Source organism: Giraffa tippelskirchi, chromosome 3, assembly GCF_054371585.1.
Source record: "Giraffa tippelskirchi isolate mGirTip1 chromosome 3, T2T-mGirTip1v1.2.pri, whole genome shotgun sequence".
In the NCBI taxonomy this organism is placed as follows: Eukaryota; Metazoa; Chordata; class Mammalia; order Artiodactyla; family Giraffidae; genus Giraffa; species Giraffa tippelskirchi.
This window is the reverse complement of record NC_137277.1, coordinates 188,130,880-188,149,030: the sequence shown is the minus strand read 5'-3', so window position 1 is coordinate 188,149,030 and position 18,151 is coordinate 188,130,880. Positions and strand designations below refer to the sequence as shown.

Sequence of the window (18,151 nt, the reverse complement as noted above, 5' to 3'; positions counted from 1 at the left end):
TAATTACTAAGTCTGGGGAAAAGTGGGCTAAATTCTGAACAAGAATCCATGTCTATTCACGGAGATACATATGAGAAGTTAATTAATAACCAATGAATGAAATTGAAGGCTCATGTTGCAAAGAGATGAACTTTTGTAAATAGTGGGGAAGTGTACACCATCTGAAGAGGCAAAGAGGACCTGTGCACAATGCTTGCCAGCAAGACTTGGCACATGAGCCGGTGGATGAGCTCTACCATCACGTAGGCGTCTGGGCTCATTCCATAGCATATGAATATAGACAGAATTTAACCCAGTACCAGTAATCTCCAGAGAATGCTTAAGATTTCACTGTGGAAGGCAACGGGAATATAGGAATGACAGAGGAGAAATGGACTTTTTAGGCAGCTTTGTTGAAAATATTCTGATGAACAAGGTGGCAAAATCCAGTCATTTTAATTTACTTATACCTAATGATCACTCGGAATCAAGCCTCTAGAAAGGGAGCAAACAGTCCTTATTTTAACAATTGCTCTACTGGTATTGATAAACGACAGTGAAGTAGGAATGTGTAAGAAGGTCTGTTCACAGGGTTCAGAAGGTATTTCTCTAGAGGAGAATGAGAAAGGTTAGATGGGTACGCATTACGGCAAGGACTGCGCTCGTGGGACTCTCAAACAACGGGTGATCTATTTTCAGCCCCAGGAACTAAATATTCCAGGAATAATTTCAAATACTTCTTAGAAAGTTTAAGTCAAACAAAGGCAAGAATAAATTTCAAATTTCCTATTACTGATGCAGACCTTCAGGCTATGGTTTTTAAAATAAGTCTTTTTCAGGTTAGTTTACACAAACCGAAAGACTTTCTTTTATTATCTGCTTACTAAAGTGAGAAGGCTTTGGCATAGTCAATAAAGCAGAAATAGATGTTTTTCTGGAACTCTCTTGCTTTCTCTATGATCCAACAGATGTTGGCAATTTGACCTCTGGTTCCTCTGCCTTTTCTAAATCCAGCTTGAACATCGGGAAGTTCTCAGTTCACATACTGTTGGAGTTTAGCTTGGAGAATTTTGAGCATTACTTTGCTAGCATGTGACATGAGTGCAACTGTGCAGTAGTTTGCACATTCTTTGGCACTATCTTTCTTTGGGGCTGGAATGAAAACTGACCTTTTCCAGTCCTGTGGCCACTGCTGAGTTTTCCAAATTTGCTGGCATATTGAGTGCAGCACTTTCACAGCATCATCTTTGAGCATCAAATTCAGCTGTAATTCCATCAAATTCACTAGCTTTGTTCGTAGTGATGCTTCCTAAGGCCCACTTGACCTCACATTCCAGGATGTCTGGCTCTAGGTGAGCGACCACATCATCGTGGTTATCTGGGTCATTAAGATCTTTTTTGTACAGTTCTTCTGTGTATTCTTACCACCTCTTCTTAATATCGTCTGCTTCTGTTAGGTCCATACCATTTTTGTCCTTTATTGTGCCCATCTTTGCAAGAAATGTTCCCTTGGTATCTCTAAGTTTCTTGAAGAGATCTTTAGTCCTTCCCATTCTATTGTTTTCCTGTTTCTTTGCATAGGTCACTTAGGAAGGCTCTCATCTCTCCTTGCTATTCTTTGGAACTCTGCATTCAGATGGGTGTATCTTTTCTTTCTCCCTTGTATTGTGCATCTCTTCTTTTCTCAGCTATTTGTAAGTTCTTAGACAACTATTTTGCCTTTTTGCATTTCTTTTCTTGGGGGTGGTTTTCACCCTTGCCTCCTGTACAATGTTAGAAACCTCTGTCCATAGTTCTTCAGGCACTCTTATCAGATCTAATCCCTTGAATCTATTTTCACTTCCACTGTATAATCATAAGGGATTTGATATATGTCATACCTGAATGGTCTAGTGGTTTTCCCCACTTTCTTCAATGTAAGTCGGAATCTGGCAAAAAGGAGTTCATGATCTAAGCCACAGTCAACTCCCAGTCTTGTTCTTGCTGACTGTATAGAGCTTCTCCATCTTCAGCTGCAAAGAATGTCATCAGTCTGATTTTGGTATTGACCATCTGGTGATGTTCATGTGTAGAGCTATCTCTTGTGTTGTTGGAAGAGAGTGTTTGCTATGACCAGTGTGTTCTCTTGGCAAGTTCTGTTAGCCTTTGTCCTGCTTCATTTTGTACTCCAAGGGCAAACATGCCTGTTACTCCAGGTATCTCTTGACTTCCTACTTTGCCGTATTATGTCTCTACAAAAAAGTTTACATCTGAACACCCACGTGGAAGAGACAAGAGCCTGGATCTCTATCTACAAAGCAGGTTTCGGAACTGGGATTCTCATAAAAATCCCTGATAGTTCCCTAACAGAGTGAAAAGGGTGCTGGAACACAACCAAAATAGACCAGTGAACCAACCGAGAGTGATGACAAAGAAAGAAGTTTTGTTTCAACTAGATGGCAGAGATTCCATTATCCTAAACATTAGTATACACAAGGAATGCATTTACTTTGTGGTATGAAGGTTGGTTTAGGACAAAACTCAGATTACATACCAGTTAATGCTCTCCTCAAGTCATGCAGTAACAAATAAACAAAAATCTACTTTGGGAGGACCTGCCTTCAATATACACATCCAGGAAAGTTTAGCTGAAGATAAATTCATAAAACAAATTTATAAAATTTGCCAAGAGGTAACACACCATGAGCAAAGCTAGAAGACAGATCAGACATCACCTTCTGCCAAAAGTATTTCAAATAATAGTTTTATATCAAGTAGAGACAAGTAGAAGAAAAAAATCACTATTGTTTTTAAGAGTGAAAAAATTCATGTTACATAGCATGCATGTTACACAATATCTACACTCATAAAACTGCACAAAATGAATTCTTGAATGGGTATGAGGGGAACAATTTTGCACAAATTCTGAAATTCTCTCTTCTTCCCTCACCAAGTATAACAAAATCCATAATAAAAATTTCTAAGACTTAAATCAGTTAATACAGATTTTTTTCACATTTAACTGTGGAAGTGATAGTACAGATCAGGTAACCAAATGTCTCCCCCATCTCTGAGGCTTTTCAGCGTGCCCCGAAGGCACAAACACTTCTCATTTTGTAGGGCTTTCTCTGCCGCCCCTGAGTGTCCAGGTGCTGCCGTTTGTGTCAGTCAATCTAAACAGTTGCAAGAAAACGTCTCCCATCAGAAGTAATGGACCACACCTGTTTTGTCTGACTTTACTGCTTTAAGCAAGTACCTCTATACCGACTACTATCCACTTCGACGCGTCACAGCTGCCAAACGCAAGTGGTTTCTGAACCCTACTTTAAAGCGCTCATCCTCACGCAGAGGTAATAAGAGCTATTTTCAAAAGTCAACAAAAAAGGCTGATACCGAGCCAAAGTGTTATGATTTTAATAACCTCTCAAAATAAACGAAGTATACTAAATGAGTAAGTGCAAAAAAGACTGTAGTCATTAAGCATATGACAATTTGAGGTGGATAAAAAGAATGATGATGAGTTAATTTTCATTGCTAACTTTCATAGCAATAACATTAAAAAATATTAATACTGAAATGAAAGGGTCAGGAATGTTTTTGGTAAGCATTACAATTAAAAAAAATGCTAGAGGTACATGTGTTCTTGAGGTTCATTTACTTTGGATTTTGAAGAATATAAGATATAAAAGGGAAACTTTGAACTTCAAATTCCTCCAAAATACATTTATAGGTTAAGAAATATCATGAAAAATGCCAAGACAATTTACTTCCAGACATCACCAACACCTACCTCGTCCATAATCATGCAAAAGATGGTTTTTTCTTTTTGTTATCTTCCAGTTTACAGTTGAACAATCTATGTGCTTTTAGTAAGGTGCTGGTGACTAACATTACTAATTCTAAGAGCATCTGCATCTTGGGAAAAAAAAAGGACCATGGTATAAAGATTACTTAGCCCTAAATTCTGTTTGTCCATTTATCCTGGAGAGCTGTCTTACAATATCAGGCCAATTAAGTTACAAATTTCTTAAAAGAATGAATGAATATTGGGGATGAGTGTAAGTAGGAGGACATCAATGTAGAATTTTGCTTTACATTTACTTCAGTTCTGAGATATGGTTTGTATCTTTGACTTGTATTTCCTACGCCTGCTTTTCCTTTCTATTATTTGTTTGGATGTTTTAAAACATTTGTCTTCAATAGCCTCTCCTATTTTTGGAACTACCACATCACTAGTTGTTGAATGACAACTCACAGGTGGGTAAATGAAGGGGAAAAACGAAGGGTCAAACAAAGTACTATTCTCCAACAAATGAATGTTCTTTGGAGGGGCACTCACCTGCAGCCATACCAAAAGTAAGACTGTTTTTTCAAAGAGTTATGAAAAAGCCCCACATCACTGCCCTACCAAGGAAGAAGGTTCCCATAACAGTGATGGCACTATGAATATTGATGGTTATGGAGGCCAGTCTATTGAGCAAACAGGTGATTTATAAACATTCATGATAAATTTCTCCCAGTTCCACTGCCTGGCATTGTTTTTTTCCTGCTAAGGTTCCCTGTGGACCTAGATGTTCTACAATTCCAAGGAACCAGACCCCTCTCACAGACTTTCATGAGAGAATTACCTTGAGAACTGAGTTGGGTGGGAAAGCCACATCTTAAACTTGGCTTGCCAAGTTTCCCTATTAGACAGGTCAGAATAGGTAATAAATATCAGGGATGTGGGTGACTAAAACATCCCCAGTACATATCTAGAGCAGCTGCAGGGAGAACACTCATTTGTCAAATTGAGTAACTTGACATGTACACAAAGAGCAAATTACACAACACAGAGCAATGTCTAGAAGACAGGCTATGCTGACTTGTTGAAAGCCACATTCTTACCGGCTACTGAATCAAGAATAGTTGATAAGCCTCAGATAATTTTTGATCAATATTATAAAAACCTAATGGTTAGATCCACGATTCGAGGTGATGCTACATTAAAAAGAAATGATTATGAATTCAGAAGCGTGTAACACTTTGGTCATATTAATGATATTAAGTAATGATAAATTAATATTACAGGAAAAATGAGACTTTAAAAAGAAAAAGTGGAAGAGCATTATACTTATCTGTGAAACACAGAGGGTACTTTTATTTTCCAGAACCAGTTATAAATCTTTGACATTCTGATTGCTCTTTTCCTTAAGCAAGATTAAAGAAGAGGTATTGCACAGAGGAATTCTTTTAAGTTAAGGATTGACTAGGCTTTAAACTTCTGAGAAGACAAGATTTGGGACTACAGACCATGCTGGGTTTGATTGGTTTCCATCCCCAAAGCAACAAAATTAACCCCAGAGGAAATGATTGTTATGAACGAGGCAAAAACAAAAACACGTGTACAGTGACATATACCTTGGAGGCATTTTGTATATTTGATATTTCATTTGCATTTTTAGACAATGGAGTAACTCTTTGCTGGATGCACTAAAACATAAACACACCACTGAAGAAATCAGACTAGGCATTTCAGCATTCATTTGATGTTTCTGGAAGTCAAGGAAAGTAGCCAATTAAAAAATAACTCAAATACTGCTGTGTTTTCATGTTCAGCAAGCATAATACAATTAATGACAGAATGACTTACCTGGGACTGGGCTCTTTCTTGAACTTAAGTTCTGAGAATCCACAATCTCTTCTGTTTGCCCATCTGCTTCTACCCTTACTTTGTTCTGAATCTCTTTTGCATCTTCACTAAGGCAAGTTCTTATGCTCTCGTCCTCTTCGCAGACTCTCTGGACTCCGGTGGGGCCACTACCAGTACTAACACTAGTGGCCGCAGCAGGAACAATAACTGGTGTGGGAAGAGGAGAAGCTGGAGGAGTTGGAGGAGACGGAGAAAAGGAGGGAACTATGGAAGGGGTGATGGGAGTTGGGACACACTCCACTTTCAATTCTTCAGGGGGATTTTCCAAAATCTCCAATTCAAGAGTCAGTGGTAACACCTCCTGTTTTACTATTTCCACAATGCTTTCCGTGGCTGATAATTTTTCATTAACTCCATTCATTTCATTAATTAGGTTAGTACTAGAAATCAGTGGAATATCATTTGGTGCTACACTACAAGATTTCTTGCATATATCATCATCAATTTCATCAGTTGGTAAAGGTTCCGATGCTTCTGTGCAAGATGTGGGGCTGGGTATAGGAATTGTGTCTTCTTTAGAGGAAGAGAGTTCACATCTGTCATCAATTGCAGTGGTGAATATTGGTTGGCTACTAAGAGCAACAGAGGTGGGAGAAGTAATTGTACTTCGAGCAAGTGGAGGAATAGCAGTAGGTGATGGAGGCAGAGGAAGCTCTGGTACGGATTCTATTGCAGTAATCTCAGAGGTCAGGCCTGCTTGTTCTTTCTTCTCTCCACTAAGGGCTAGCCTAAGGACTGGGGAAGGAGTCTTTAACACTGGATCTGGTTTTGGCTTCTCTTCTGGGGAAGAAAGAAAGAAAGCGATTTAAGAATAATTTTTGATCAAAGATTATACTGTATTATTTGGGGATAATTCTTTTAATCTCTTATTCTAAAACATGAGCGGCAGAAGACAGATCAAAATATTATTTTGCCACTCCCAAAACACTGCATATTTCTTTTCTATTTTCTGTTACTACTTAACTTCCAACACATATAAAGTTTATTTCAAAGTAAGAGGAGTTAATTCACCAAATGATTATGTCAAGAATACAATGGAAAAATCTCATCAAAACTAAAAGGAAACAATTCTTGGGATGAGAATAGGGCTTTTCTTTAAGGCAGATCTTCTGTGTAAAATTTTTCTACCAAGGATACACCATAGTGGCGGGACAGGACAGTTTAAGGGTAATAACTGGAGATTAGAGACAGATATTATTTTTTATTCTACATATTTCTGCATGTGGGGAGATTTTTATAAAGAACATGTATTACTTGCATAAAAAATTATTTCAAGAAAAATTATCATGGTGTCATTTATTATCATTGAAATCTATTATCAGGGAAATCAAGTTCCTGAACATAAAAATTCATTGAGATATTAATTTTACTTATATTTCTTAAAAGAGGCATATAACTAGAAATAGTGTTAAGGAATAAAATCAGAGATTTATATCTTCAATAGTAAAAAAAAAAAATACTCTTTAAGGCGAAACCAAAGTTAATATTCAGACTGCTGCTGCTGCTGCTAAGTCGCTTCAGTCGTGTCTGACTCTCTGCGACCCCATAGACGGTAGCCCACTAGGCTCCCCCGTACCTGGGATTCTCCAGGCAAGAACACTGGAGTGGGCTGCCATTTCCTTCTCCAATGCATGCAAGTGAAAAGTGAAAGTGAAGTCGTTCAGTCATGTCCGACACTTAGGGACCCCATGGACTGCAGCCTACCAGGCTCCTCCGTCCATGGGAGTGTCCAGGCAAGAGTACTGGAGTGGGTTGCCATTTCCTTCTCTGAATATTCAGACTACTAAGTCCAATTAAAAAAAAAAACACTTTATATGAGAATAATATATTAAATGTGTGTCTACAGACAAAGAATGAGAACAAGAGTGGAAAATGAATAATCATAATAAAGGCACCAGAAAAATGAAGGAAATGCTAACTCATGAAAACTTCCATAATTTAAAATTCCAGGTAAATGAACATGTGATTCATGCCTAGGAAGATAAAATCAGAGGAGACTTAGATTGTTCTGTTTAGGAAGTACAAGACTGGAAACCAAACAGGCTCCAGTGGTAAAAACAGATACTCATGAGTATGTTTGCCAAATGCAAACAAAAATTTTAAGTGCTGCTAAAAGTTTCATAAACTAACTGAAAGGGACTTAACTTTCTCTGCCAAAAATCTTTATGCATCAGTGAGACTGAGTGTTTACAATCAATTTCAAATAAGCCTATCAAAGAAAATATGCTCATAAATCAGATAAACAGATGGCAAAATTAAACTCTTAAAGGCTAATTCATTCACTGCAACTACTTTTATTGGCTTTAAAATTCACTTTAATTGGTGGGCTTAGCGTCCAGTGTTTCTAAAACTCTGCCTATTTACTATAACGGAGAAATAAGGTCAATAGGTTCTCAAAGCTAAATACCTCAGACTAAGTTGCCCAGGCAAGAGACAAAAACATTTCAAAGAAATACATCTATTATATTTATTACATGTAATATGTATTTATTAAAATATCCCAAATGAATTTCCAGTTCACTGGAATAACTGCTACATGGGTCACCCACATTATAAGATACCACTTTTAAAGCACATCAGAATACTAACCACCCTTTATGACCACTGAATGAAACCTAGATCAATTAAACATTAGAAAATAGCAAATTTCACATTAACAAGAGTATATCAATTCAATTATTAATTTTGGGAAATAAAATTTATGAGAGTAAAAAACAAATGCAGACTTGTGAAAGTTCTATATACTCTTTAAGAAATATCTAACATTAATAAAGAAAACCAGAAACAAAAATTTTTAATTATTTTTGTGAGCTCCTTATTCTGAAATAAGTCCTTTAATGAATTCATTAAGGTTTTAATACAGAAAGCTGAAAGAAATAATAGATCACAAAGAACACTAATTTTATTTCTCTAAGAACTTTTACTATTAAGAGTATGCTTTGCAGAGCCACGATAGTTTGAAATCTAATATATTGCATTCAAAATGTTTATACTATTTGGCCATTTTAGGAATCTGTGGGAATTTCATCTTGAAGAATTTTTTTAAGAAAATAATCATTGAAGAGTGAGCAAAGACAAAGGTGTGGAATATTTAAAGCAACAATATTTGTAATAGCAAAAATAGGAAAATGAATTAAATGTCTATCAATAAGGGATTTGCTAAAGAAATAATGGCCTGCGAATATAATGGCATATTATTGAAATCATTTAAAATAAGCTTTTAAAAGAGTATTTAATGATACAGAAATGTGTTTATAATAAAAGACACTTTTTAAAAAACAGGGCACAAAACTGCATGTAGAGAATAAACTACTGGTAAAAACAACAATAAAAAATATAATACTAACATATATCCATATGAGAAAGCCTAGAATTACATACAGGTTATTATTGATAATGGCTACGGATAATGAGATAGATAATTTTTCTTTCTGCTTAACCAGTTTCTATAATGAATGTCAAATTTATAAAAAGGAAAACATTGCTCCCTTTTATTCTCACAGGGTGGTGCATCCAGTCTCCTAGACAGACACCCTTTGCTTGTCAGGAGCTACACAAGACAGAGTGTTACTATCACTTAGTCGGGGAGAGACCAGGAATGCTAAGTGTTCTGCTATCCGAGGAACAGTCTCATTTGACAGAGAACAGTCTCGTCCTAAATTTCCGAAGTGCCTTTATTGAGCTACACTGGTATAACAACTGGTTGAATTTACAACAGAATATCATTCATTGCATACCCACTCTATATCAAGTGCTTTTAAAACATACTAAGGCACAGGTAACTTTTATTTGTATTTAATTATACCTACCATAGCCTCAATACACTGGACTGAATGCACTTTTTCAAACATTGTTCAATCATTTAAAGTGTCTCTACACTATCAACACCGACTCAAGATTTTAATTCACTCAACAGTCTTTCTATTGATACAAATCAAGTTGAGATCTTCCCTGTCTTTTTTTACCAAGCATCGAAACAAATGGGAAATGACATATTTGTCTGAAAACTTGGCCTGCATGTAACTAATCCAGCTGTTCACATCAGAAACAGAAAACCAGACCATTATGGCAGCTAGTATTTGAAGGAAATGGCACCCCACTCCAGTATTCTTGCCTGGAAAATCCCATGGATGGAGGAGCCTGGTAGGCTACAGTCCTTGGGGTTGCAAAGAGTCGGACACGACTGAGCGACTTCACTTCACTTCACTTAATACGAGCCAGGAAACTGGTAAAATACCATATATACTTAATGTCCTTTAAGTCTTATAATCACCAGTGGGATAAAAACTGTTATGTTCCTAATTTACCGATAGGATTTTTAAAATTAAAAGTGCAAGAAACTGAAAATGATTTCAAATTCTAAATTCTTCCAATTCAGAGGGGGAAAAGGCAAATTTATGGAAAAAGAGGTGTTAAAGTGAATCAAACTACTGGGAGACTTTGAGGATAAAATGGGATCCCAGTACAAACTGTCAGTAACACTTCCATCAAGAGAGAAAAACCAATCTGAACGCATAATACAGAATCGATTGTTTCTGAGGATAATGTAACAACTTTGAAAACAGTGCAGTTTTGTATCCTACTTTAATTTCAAAATGAATCTACAGTTAAGAAACTTTTTTAAAAACTTTAACTGTAAAAAAATTATCTGAAAAATGATGAACCCTTTCTAATGTTATTTGAATTACATATATTTAGTTTAAAAAAGAAAACTATTCTGAAAACTATCATATATATTGACAAGTTATGGACAGAATTAAAAACAGAAAATCAGTAGTATTACTGAGTTTTCTGGAGAATAGTTAGTACTAGAGGAAGACAGCAGTAGTCCCAAAAAGTTACTGTAAGCCCTATGAAATATATTTAAAATGGAAGTTACTCTTTCATCAAGGTAATGTCAAACATTTTTGAATTCACCCAAATCCACATCAAACATCAATTTGAAATGTTGATTTTATTATTCAAATTTCCAGTAGGCATAAAAGAAAAAAATGAGAGGAAACGAAGAATTTTGCATTTCTCCTCCCGTAAATCAAAGCATAAATGTGACAAGATACACAGGTATCTCCTAATCCAAAAATCTTAGGTCAGAGCTACCACCATCAAAATATTATGACTTTTTTGTACCATACATCAACCTACAGAAAGCCAGCATAAAGAAAGTATTTTAAGGCCTCTCTGCATGGTAATTCTTAAGCATGTTTAGCATAACTAGCCAAAAAGATTCTGACCACACAAAAGAAATGACATCTTGAACCCTGAAAATTCTTAACTCAGACTGAAAGTAATCTGAATGTTGACTCAAGACTGCTTGATCAATAGGAAGTAGCCTTCCACAATACCTATGAACTGCCCTCCTGCAAAGTGAATGGTTTTAATATTAAAAAATTTAACTTTAAACATGTATGAGTCTCCAACTCTGAACACTGCCAAAAGAAGTATCTGACAGTGCAACTTGTAGAAGCACTCCGGTTTAATAACATATGTTATTTATGTTGTGGTTCAGAACTATTTCATAAAACAAAATTTAGGACTTGTCTCTGTTCAAGAATACTAGGCTACTGAATACTAAAGGGAAAGAATACCATACTATTTTGCATACTGTAAAATAACATCAAAACCATGCATTACAAGTTTGTGCGAGTGATTAACTTGCAGTCCAGTAAAAAAACAATAATACTGAATACCTCCATTTTCATTATTTGCCAAACCCAATGATTTTTAAAGAATAATTTTTAGAAAGTATAGAAAGTACACATCAGCTACAGAATAGTAAGGTGTTTGGAGAATAAATAATTCAAGAAAATAGAAAACACATATGATTTTAATCATTCTTAGAATAAAGTCAGAAACATTATAAAAGCATGAACAAAGTAACCTGCTTCCCCCTGTACCTAATGAATTCTCCCAGTTTAAGCTAAAAGATCAACCTAAATCCAACTAGGCAGGAAAGCAGGAGAGGCTACGATATCCCACTTTCTGGCATGAGATCTCCCTTCAAGTTTCCTATTTTTAATCCAAGAGGTAATATGTGTACTTAGTTCACCAAACATTTGGTCCCTTATGTCCAAGGTTAAGAGGGGAGACTTCAGTATGATTCTGGATAATAATGATGGCTGTAATTTTGTTGTTCAGTCTCTCAGTCACATCCAACTCTTTGCGACCCCATGGACTGCAGCACAACAAGCTTCTCTGTCCTTCACCATCTCCCAGAGTTTGCTCAAACTCATCCATTGAGTCAGTGATGTCATCCACATCCCATCCTATGTTGTTCCCTTCTCCTCCTGCCTTCAGTCTTTCCCAGCATCAGGGTCTTTTCCAATGCATCAGCTCTTCACATCAGCTGGCCAAAGTATCAGAGCTTTAGCTTCAGCATCAGTCCCTCCAATGAATATTCAGGGTTGATTTCCTTTAGAATTGACTAGTTTGATCTCCATGCAGTCCAAGGGATTCTCAAGAGTCTTCTCCAACAACACAGTTCGAAAATTTACTAGGTTGTAATTTACTAAGTGTTTTTTCAATGCTTGGCGTGTCCCCATAACAACTCTATAAGGAAGCTATTCCTCATTCCATTTAGTAAATGAAGAAATTAAGGTATTCAGCATAATGACTGATTAAGACCAAATACTGCTGGATGCAGTCAGGATCTGAACTCAGCACTACCTTCAACTGAGGCTACAGAAGCCAAGCTTGTAAGAAGGAACGTTTCTTGTTTTTAAAAATAGTAAGATACACATGAACATGCTAAACTTACGAACAGAAACTGCTGTTCTTATAAAGCAATATATACATCAATTTATCTTCCTCAACCTTGTTCCAAAAGAAACAATTTAAGGCAGCTAAGCTTATACCTATAAATATACATTTGACAGTGAGGCATTAACAAAATGTAGGCAAAATTTTCACTCATTGTACCATACCTACTTTACTTTCTTAGAGGTAGAACACTTTGATTTTCTATCTCAAAACTTTGTTATAAAAGTGGGGATTCTAGATAATCCTCACATGTTTTATTCCTACTTTAAATGATGAGGCAACATAATTAAGTGTTTTAGAAAAAGAGACTAAAGGTAAGAGGGAGGAAAACAGTCGTACACAAACCTTGCTTCTGGTCGCTAGCTGCAGTGACAGGGGTGCTGGCAGCAAGATGAGCGCTCTCCACAGTCCCATAGACCACAGGGCTGTGCTCGGGGACCTGGCTGGGCAGCTGCTGGGATTTGAAGTACAAAAAAGGGTGATAATGAGCGTGCGAACACAAAAACTAGCAACATGGAACCCAAGCAAGTGGGGAAGACAAAGTAAGGCAGGAGGTCACAAAATTAAAAAAAAAAACAAAAAACAAACAAACAAGGAAAGCAAGGAAAAAATATATAGGCCAGTTTAATAAATTCAAAAAGTATATGGGAAGACAAGGAAGAAAAGGAAAAGAGGCAGCAAGAAAGGGGAGGGAAAAGAGATGATTAATATTAACCATAGCAAGAGAAGACCACACAACAATTATTAGTACAATGCATTCTCCAGTGTTCCTTCTAAGGACAGACTTTCAATCTAACGACAGATGTCACATCTGAGAAGGAATTCAGCATCTTCTCAGTCAAGCCCAATGGGACTTGGCCAATTTCATTTATAAATTACCTACCAAGTATTGATAGTTCATCATTCAAAACCAGGACAAACAAAACATGATGGGTTTTAAAATCAGTTACTTATTCAAGAAAACAACACAGAATGGTGATTCTTATCATTTGCTCATATAATCACAGAGGTGCAATGCAACTTGGAAAGCCTTTAAAGGAACTTTCACCTTAAAATGTCTTTAGATTCTGGGTCAAGGATGATATATTCTCAGAGGCAGAAAGCTGAATAAAATATCTGGCTTTTCACAGGTAAGAGAAAACCCTTCTTTGCACTCAGCCAGTATATGGAATAAAAATGTCCATCAAAATCCTAGCAGAGTAGGTTGAAAAACACTGCAGCCATTTTTCAACTTAGAGGGAACAAGAATTACACAAGAAAGAACAAGAACATTCAATCTGCATCCCATTCCAGTCAGGTATTTGTTATGGACTTGAGGGTTACACAACAGCCACACAAGACAGCAGTGTCTCTCCTCAGAGATCCAATGTCAGTTTTTCACAGCTATAACTGTCCACATCAAATTCTACCTGTGCTACCAGAGCAGAGCTCCCTGCACAACCTGACTTTTATTTTTTTGGTGGGTAGGGGGAAATTCGGGGTAGATAGGGCCACTTAAAAGTGGGAGTTTATGAAAAATATATTTGAATCAGTATGTCTCACATAGAGTAGGAACATAAAATGAAATATGAGTTCAAACATCTATTATTTATAATGTCATTTAACTGCTTTTCATGATGTACAATGTGCAATTTATGTAAGACTATATATGATATCCAAAATGATGGATAAAAACACAGAAAATAGTACTACTTCACCTATTCATTATAAACCATGAAAGCACTCACATTCCACAATTTCTCCTAAATAAAGACCACTAAAATTATATTTCCATATGTAAAAAATGAAGAGAGTTTTTATTTTCAACTTTAAATCACTGACAAATGGATAGTAATACCGATTATTCTACTCTGAATTCTTAGTTCCAGTGGGACAAAATTTTTATTATTAAAAGTTAGGAAGGAAGCATGACTATAAGGGAAAACAACGGTCACTCTTCTGTACCCCCAGATGTGTGGCCCACAGATATGCAGAGTTGACTGTACTACTCATTTTACTTTTTAGACTTTTATGGACTTAAACATTTGCAGATTTTGCTATCTGTGGGGGTTCTGGAACCAATCCCCTGTGGATACCAAGGGACGACTGTAGGGACTCCGTTCGATTCTATGGCTGAAAACAGCTCTACAACAAAGGAAAGAGTCTATGTTATTTAACATTTATTAAATAGTCATCTACAAAGCTCAGGAAAGAAAGATCTGTACGCTGTATCACTTTACCAGAAAGAAATAAAATATTAACTATTTCAATAGTCTGGGAAATTAATAACCGATTGAAAAAAGGGTATCTGCTGAAAGAAGGTCACCAAAATAAATGACATACATGGTAAAGGTGAGATTCTTAAGACAGTAAAAGACTGATGGTATCTATAAGTATCTATAAATCCGCATAGATCAGAGTGTTTTTTAATCTAAGATTAAAATACCTTCAATCATAATAAACAGACAACTGCACAGACATTTTTCCATCAACAAAGCGCTAGGAAGATTTTATGTATAAAGATTTACAAGAAAGGAGTGACTCATAGTTGGCTGGTTAACTCATAGTTCTAAATCCAAGTATCTAATACATAGACTCAGAATGCTGAGAAAGTACTCAGTTTCCATAGCTATGAACTTCCCTGGTGGTCCAGTGGTAAGGTAAAAACTTCAAGCTTCCAGTGCAGGGGATACAGGTTAGATTCCTCGTCAAGGAACTAAGATCTCACCCGATGCCCACTGCAGCCAAAAAAAAGGTAATGCTCAGCTGTAAAATGAAAAGGAATCAAAGATCTTACAGTGTCATCCAACTGCAGCATTCTCTAAAGCCTCTGAGAGGACCAAGAAAATAACACACAAATACACATCAATACTTTAATCTTGCTTCAGATTAATTTTAATTTAGAATAATCTAAAATTTTAGCTAACCTCAAATTTCATCTCTTCTTAGGTAACATGATCTACTCTGTTGAGAATATATTTAAGGAATTTCAGAATCACTGCATTTCAATCACTTTCACTATTGGTAGGAGTGAAAATTTACAAAAATCAGTCTGGAAGGTCAATTGGTATCAAAATGTAAAATAATTCAATAAAGATGATCAGATTAGGGTTTATTGGCAACATCACATTGCTGCAATAGTTCATGATTTATTTCATTGCTAAATTCCCTCCTCACACCAAATTTTTCAAAATCAAAGTTCTAGCAGAATAAAAAAAAAAAAATCTCACTTTTCAAACAGAGTGTTAAGGAAGCTTATTTAAAGTAACTATGGCAAGATATCACATACTTGATAGTATCCAAAAAGTGAATTTCCTTCCTAAAGATTACTTGAGAATATATTTTGTTAAAAATGTATATATTAAATTTGAAATACTAGCCTGAAGGGAGATCGGTAGATGTGGGCCCACTGGGAGAGTTCATTTTTTTAAAAAAAAATAGAGTACAATACATAAAAGAGGTAACAGTATCTGGGACTGCCTTAAATACTTCTTTGTACAGTTTAAAATTCATTTCTTAAGAGTAGATAAGATGGCACAGCAAAAAACAGTGAGCTTACCTCCCTTCACAAGCACATCAAAATCTCAACTGTCTATAAAAAAACCATCGATGAAAAAGACTGGAGCCTACCAGAAAAAGATCTTCTACAATTAAAGACGTAAAGAAGGAACTACCAGATGGGTAGGGGGGCAGACTAATGATATAACCAAATCCCATACCCGTGGGTGGGCAACCCACAAATGAGGGTAATTATATCGCAGAGGATTTCCAACAGGAGCACGAGTGAGACTCCCCAGTCCAGGGGTCCTGCACCAAGAACATGAGACCCCAGGGCACGTAGCTGTGAAGGCCCTTCTTGGTGAATTTTGGAAGCCCCACACGACTGGGGGCAATAGAAACGCCACTCTTAAAGGGTGTACAGAAAATCTTACATGCGCTGGAACTCAAGTCAAAAGCAGTAATATGATAGGAGCCCGGGCTGGTCTTGGGCAGTCTTCTGGTGAGGTAGGGAGAGGAGGGGAGGAGGGGTGGTGACTGTAGCTCACCCTGAGGACACAGATGATAATAGTGGCAGTCGTAACTGGGGACATTCTACTATGTGAACGCTGCTCTTGGCTCACTAGCGCCAAGATCTAACCCTAATCCCACACAACAGCTTTAGGCAGCAGCGCTGGGATGCCTCAGGTCAACCAACAAGGCAGTAACAGAGCCCCACCCATAAACAAATTGCCAGAAGACTTCCTGAGCCCACAGTCACCTCTAGACATGCCTCAAGATATGTCTCTTCCCACTTGAGGGTCAAGAACTCCCTTCCGACCATCAACAAGCAACCACTTGTCCCTTCCCTCAAGGAAGCCTGCTCGAGACACTAGACTAGCCTCTCGCAACACAGGGCAGACAGCAGATGCAAGAAAACTATGATGCTTCAGCCTGCAGACCCAGCCCACTCACACCAGGCCAGACCTTACCCTGGGATCAGTTGGGCCAAGGTTCAGTTCACTAGCAGGCCGACATCAGTTTCAGGACACCCCGGATGTGACACCCAACTGTGTTAAGGAACTGGCTCCCCCACCAACTATCTGAAACAAGTTCTAGGATCCCTGAGGCCTGCAGCCAGACTTCAGGAACCAGTTCTGCACGACACTACTAACCACAGGACCTGGTGTAACCTGCCACTGGGCAGGAAAACAGCCTCTGAGTCTTTGGGACTCTGACTCCACCCACCAATGAGTCGGCACGAGGCCAAAGGCCCCTGAGAAATCTCCCACAAGCTATCTCCTGATCAGGCCCACTAGCAGCATCCACACAAGGCAGGGCCTGGCAGTCAGTTACACTAAGGGCCAAAGAGCCTACCAGATCAGCCACACAGCCAGCCTGTTACACAAGAGGGAACAATCCAGCCCTCTCAGCAGGAACCGCTGCAGTATGCAGCTTGACTGACAAGAGGGAACGGCACCACTGGGATACACAGGGGGTCCCTTACAGAAGGACACTTTCCCAAGGCTGAGAAATGTGACAAATCTACCTCACACATAACAACAGAAAAAAGCAACCCAGACAAAATGAGGGGGCAGAGGAACATGTTCCAGGTGAAGGAACAAGACAAAATGGCAGGAAAAACGAAGTGAAGTGGAGACAGGCAATCTACCAAACACAGACTTCAGGGCAACGATTACAAAAATGATAAAGAAGTCAGGAGAAAAATGGATGCACAGAGTGAGAAGTTAGAAGCTTTTAACAAACAGAAAAATATGAAGAACAACCAGAGATGAAGAATACAATATGTGAATTGAAAAATACACTAGAGGGAATCAATAGTAGACAGATACAGAGGAATGGATCAGTAAGCTGGAAGACAGAGTCATGGAAATCACTGCTACTGAACAGAAAAAATAATGCAGGGCAGCTTAAGAGACCTCTGGGACAACATCAAGCACACTAAATATTTACATTACAGGGGTCCAAGAAGGAGGAAAGAGAGAGAAAGGTCCTGAGAAAATGGAAGACTCTTATCCAGCAAGGTTCTTATTCAGATTTGATGGATAAATCAAAAGCTTTAGAGACAAGTGAAAGCTAAAAGAGTTCAGCACCACCAAACAAGCTTTACAACAAATATTACAGCAACTTATCTACATGAAAACCTAGAAACAATAAAATTGTGAAATGAAAAAACTCACTGGTAAAGGCAACATGCCAAAGCCTTTGACTATGTGGATCACCACAAACTGGAAAATTCTGAAAGAGATGGGAATACCAGACCACCTG

General features: G+C 37.5%; 1 protein-coding gene across 50 annotated transcripts in view; it reads right to left on the bottom strand.

Moving 5' to 3' along the window:
* The window catches only part of EIF4G3 (eukaryotic translation initiation factor 4 gamma 3), a 357,082-nt gene that overhangs the window by 115,774 nt on the left and 223,157 nt on the right, over positions 1-18,151 (bottom strand). For 22 of the 50 annotated variants that reach the window (XR_014078267.1, XR_014078269.1, XR_014078271.1 and 19 more), the window contains 2 exons: positions 12,752-12,860; positions 5,591-6,430 (listed from right to left, as the gene is read on the bottom strand). Coding sequence is in view for 38 of the 50 variants with exons in the window: in XM_081574712.1 (XP_081430838.1) it covers positions 5,591-6,430; positions 12,752-12,860 (949 nt within the window). In the remaining 12 variants the exon portion in view is untranslated. Of the gene's footprint in view, positions 1-5,355; positions 5,493-5,590; positions 6,431-12,751; positions 12,861-18,151 lie in introns of those variants that run through there. The other 28 variants (XR_014078268.1, XR_014078270.1, XR_014078272.1 and 25 more) reach the window with 2 other exon arrangements.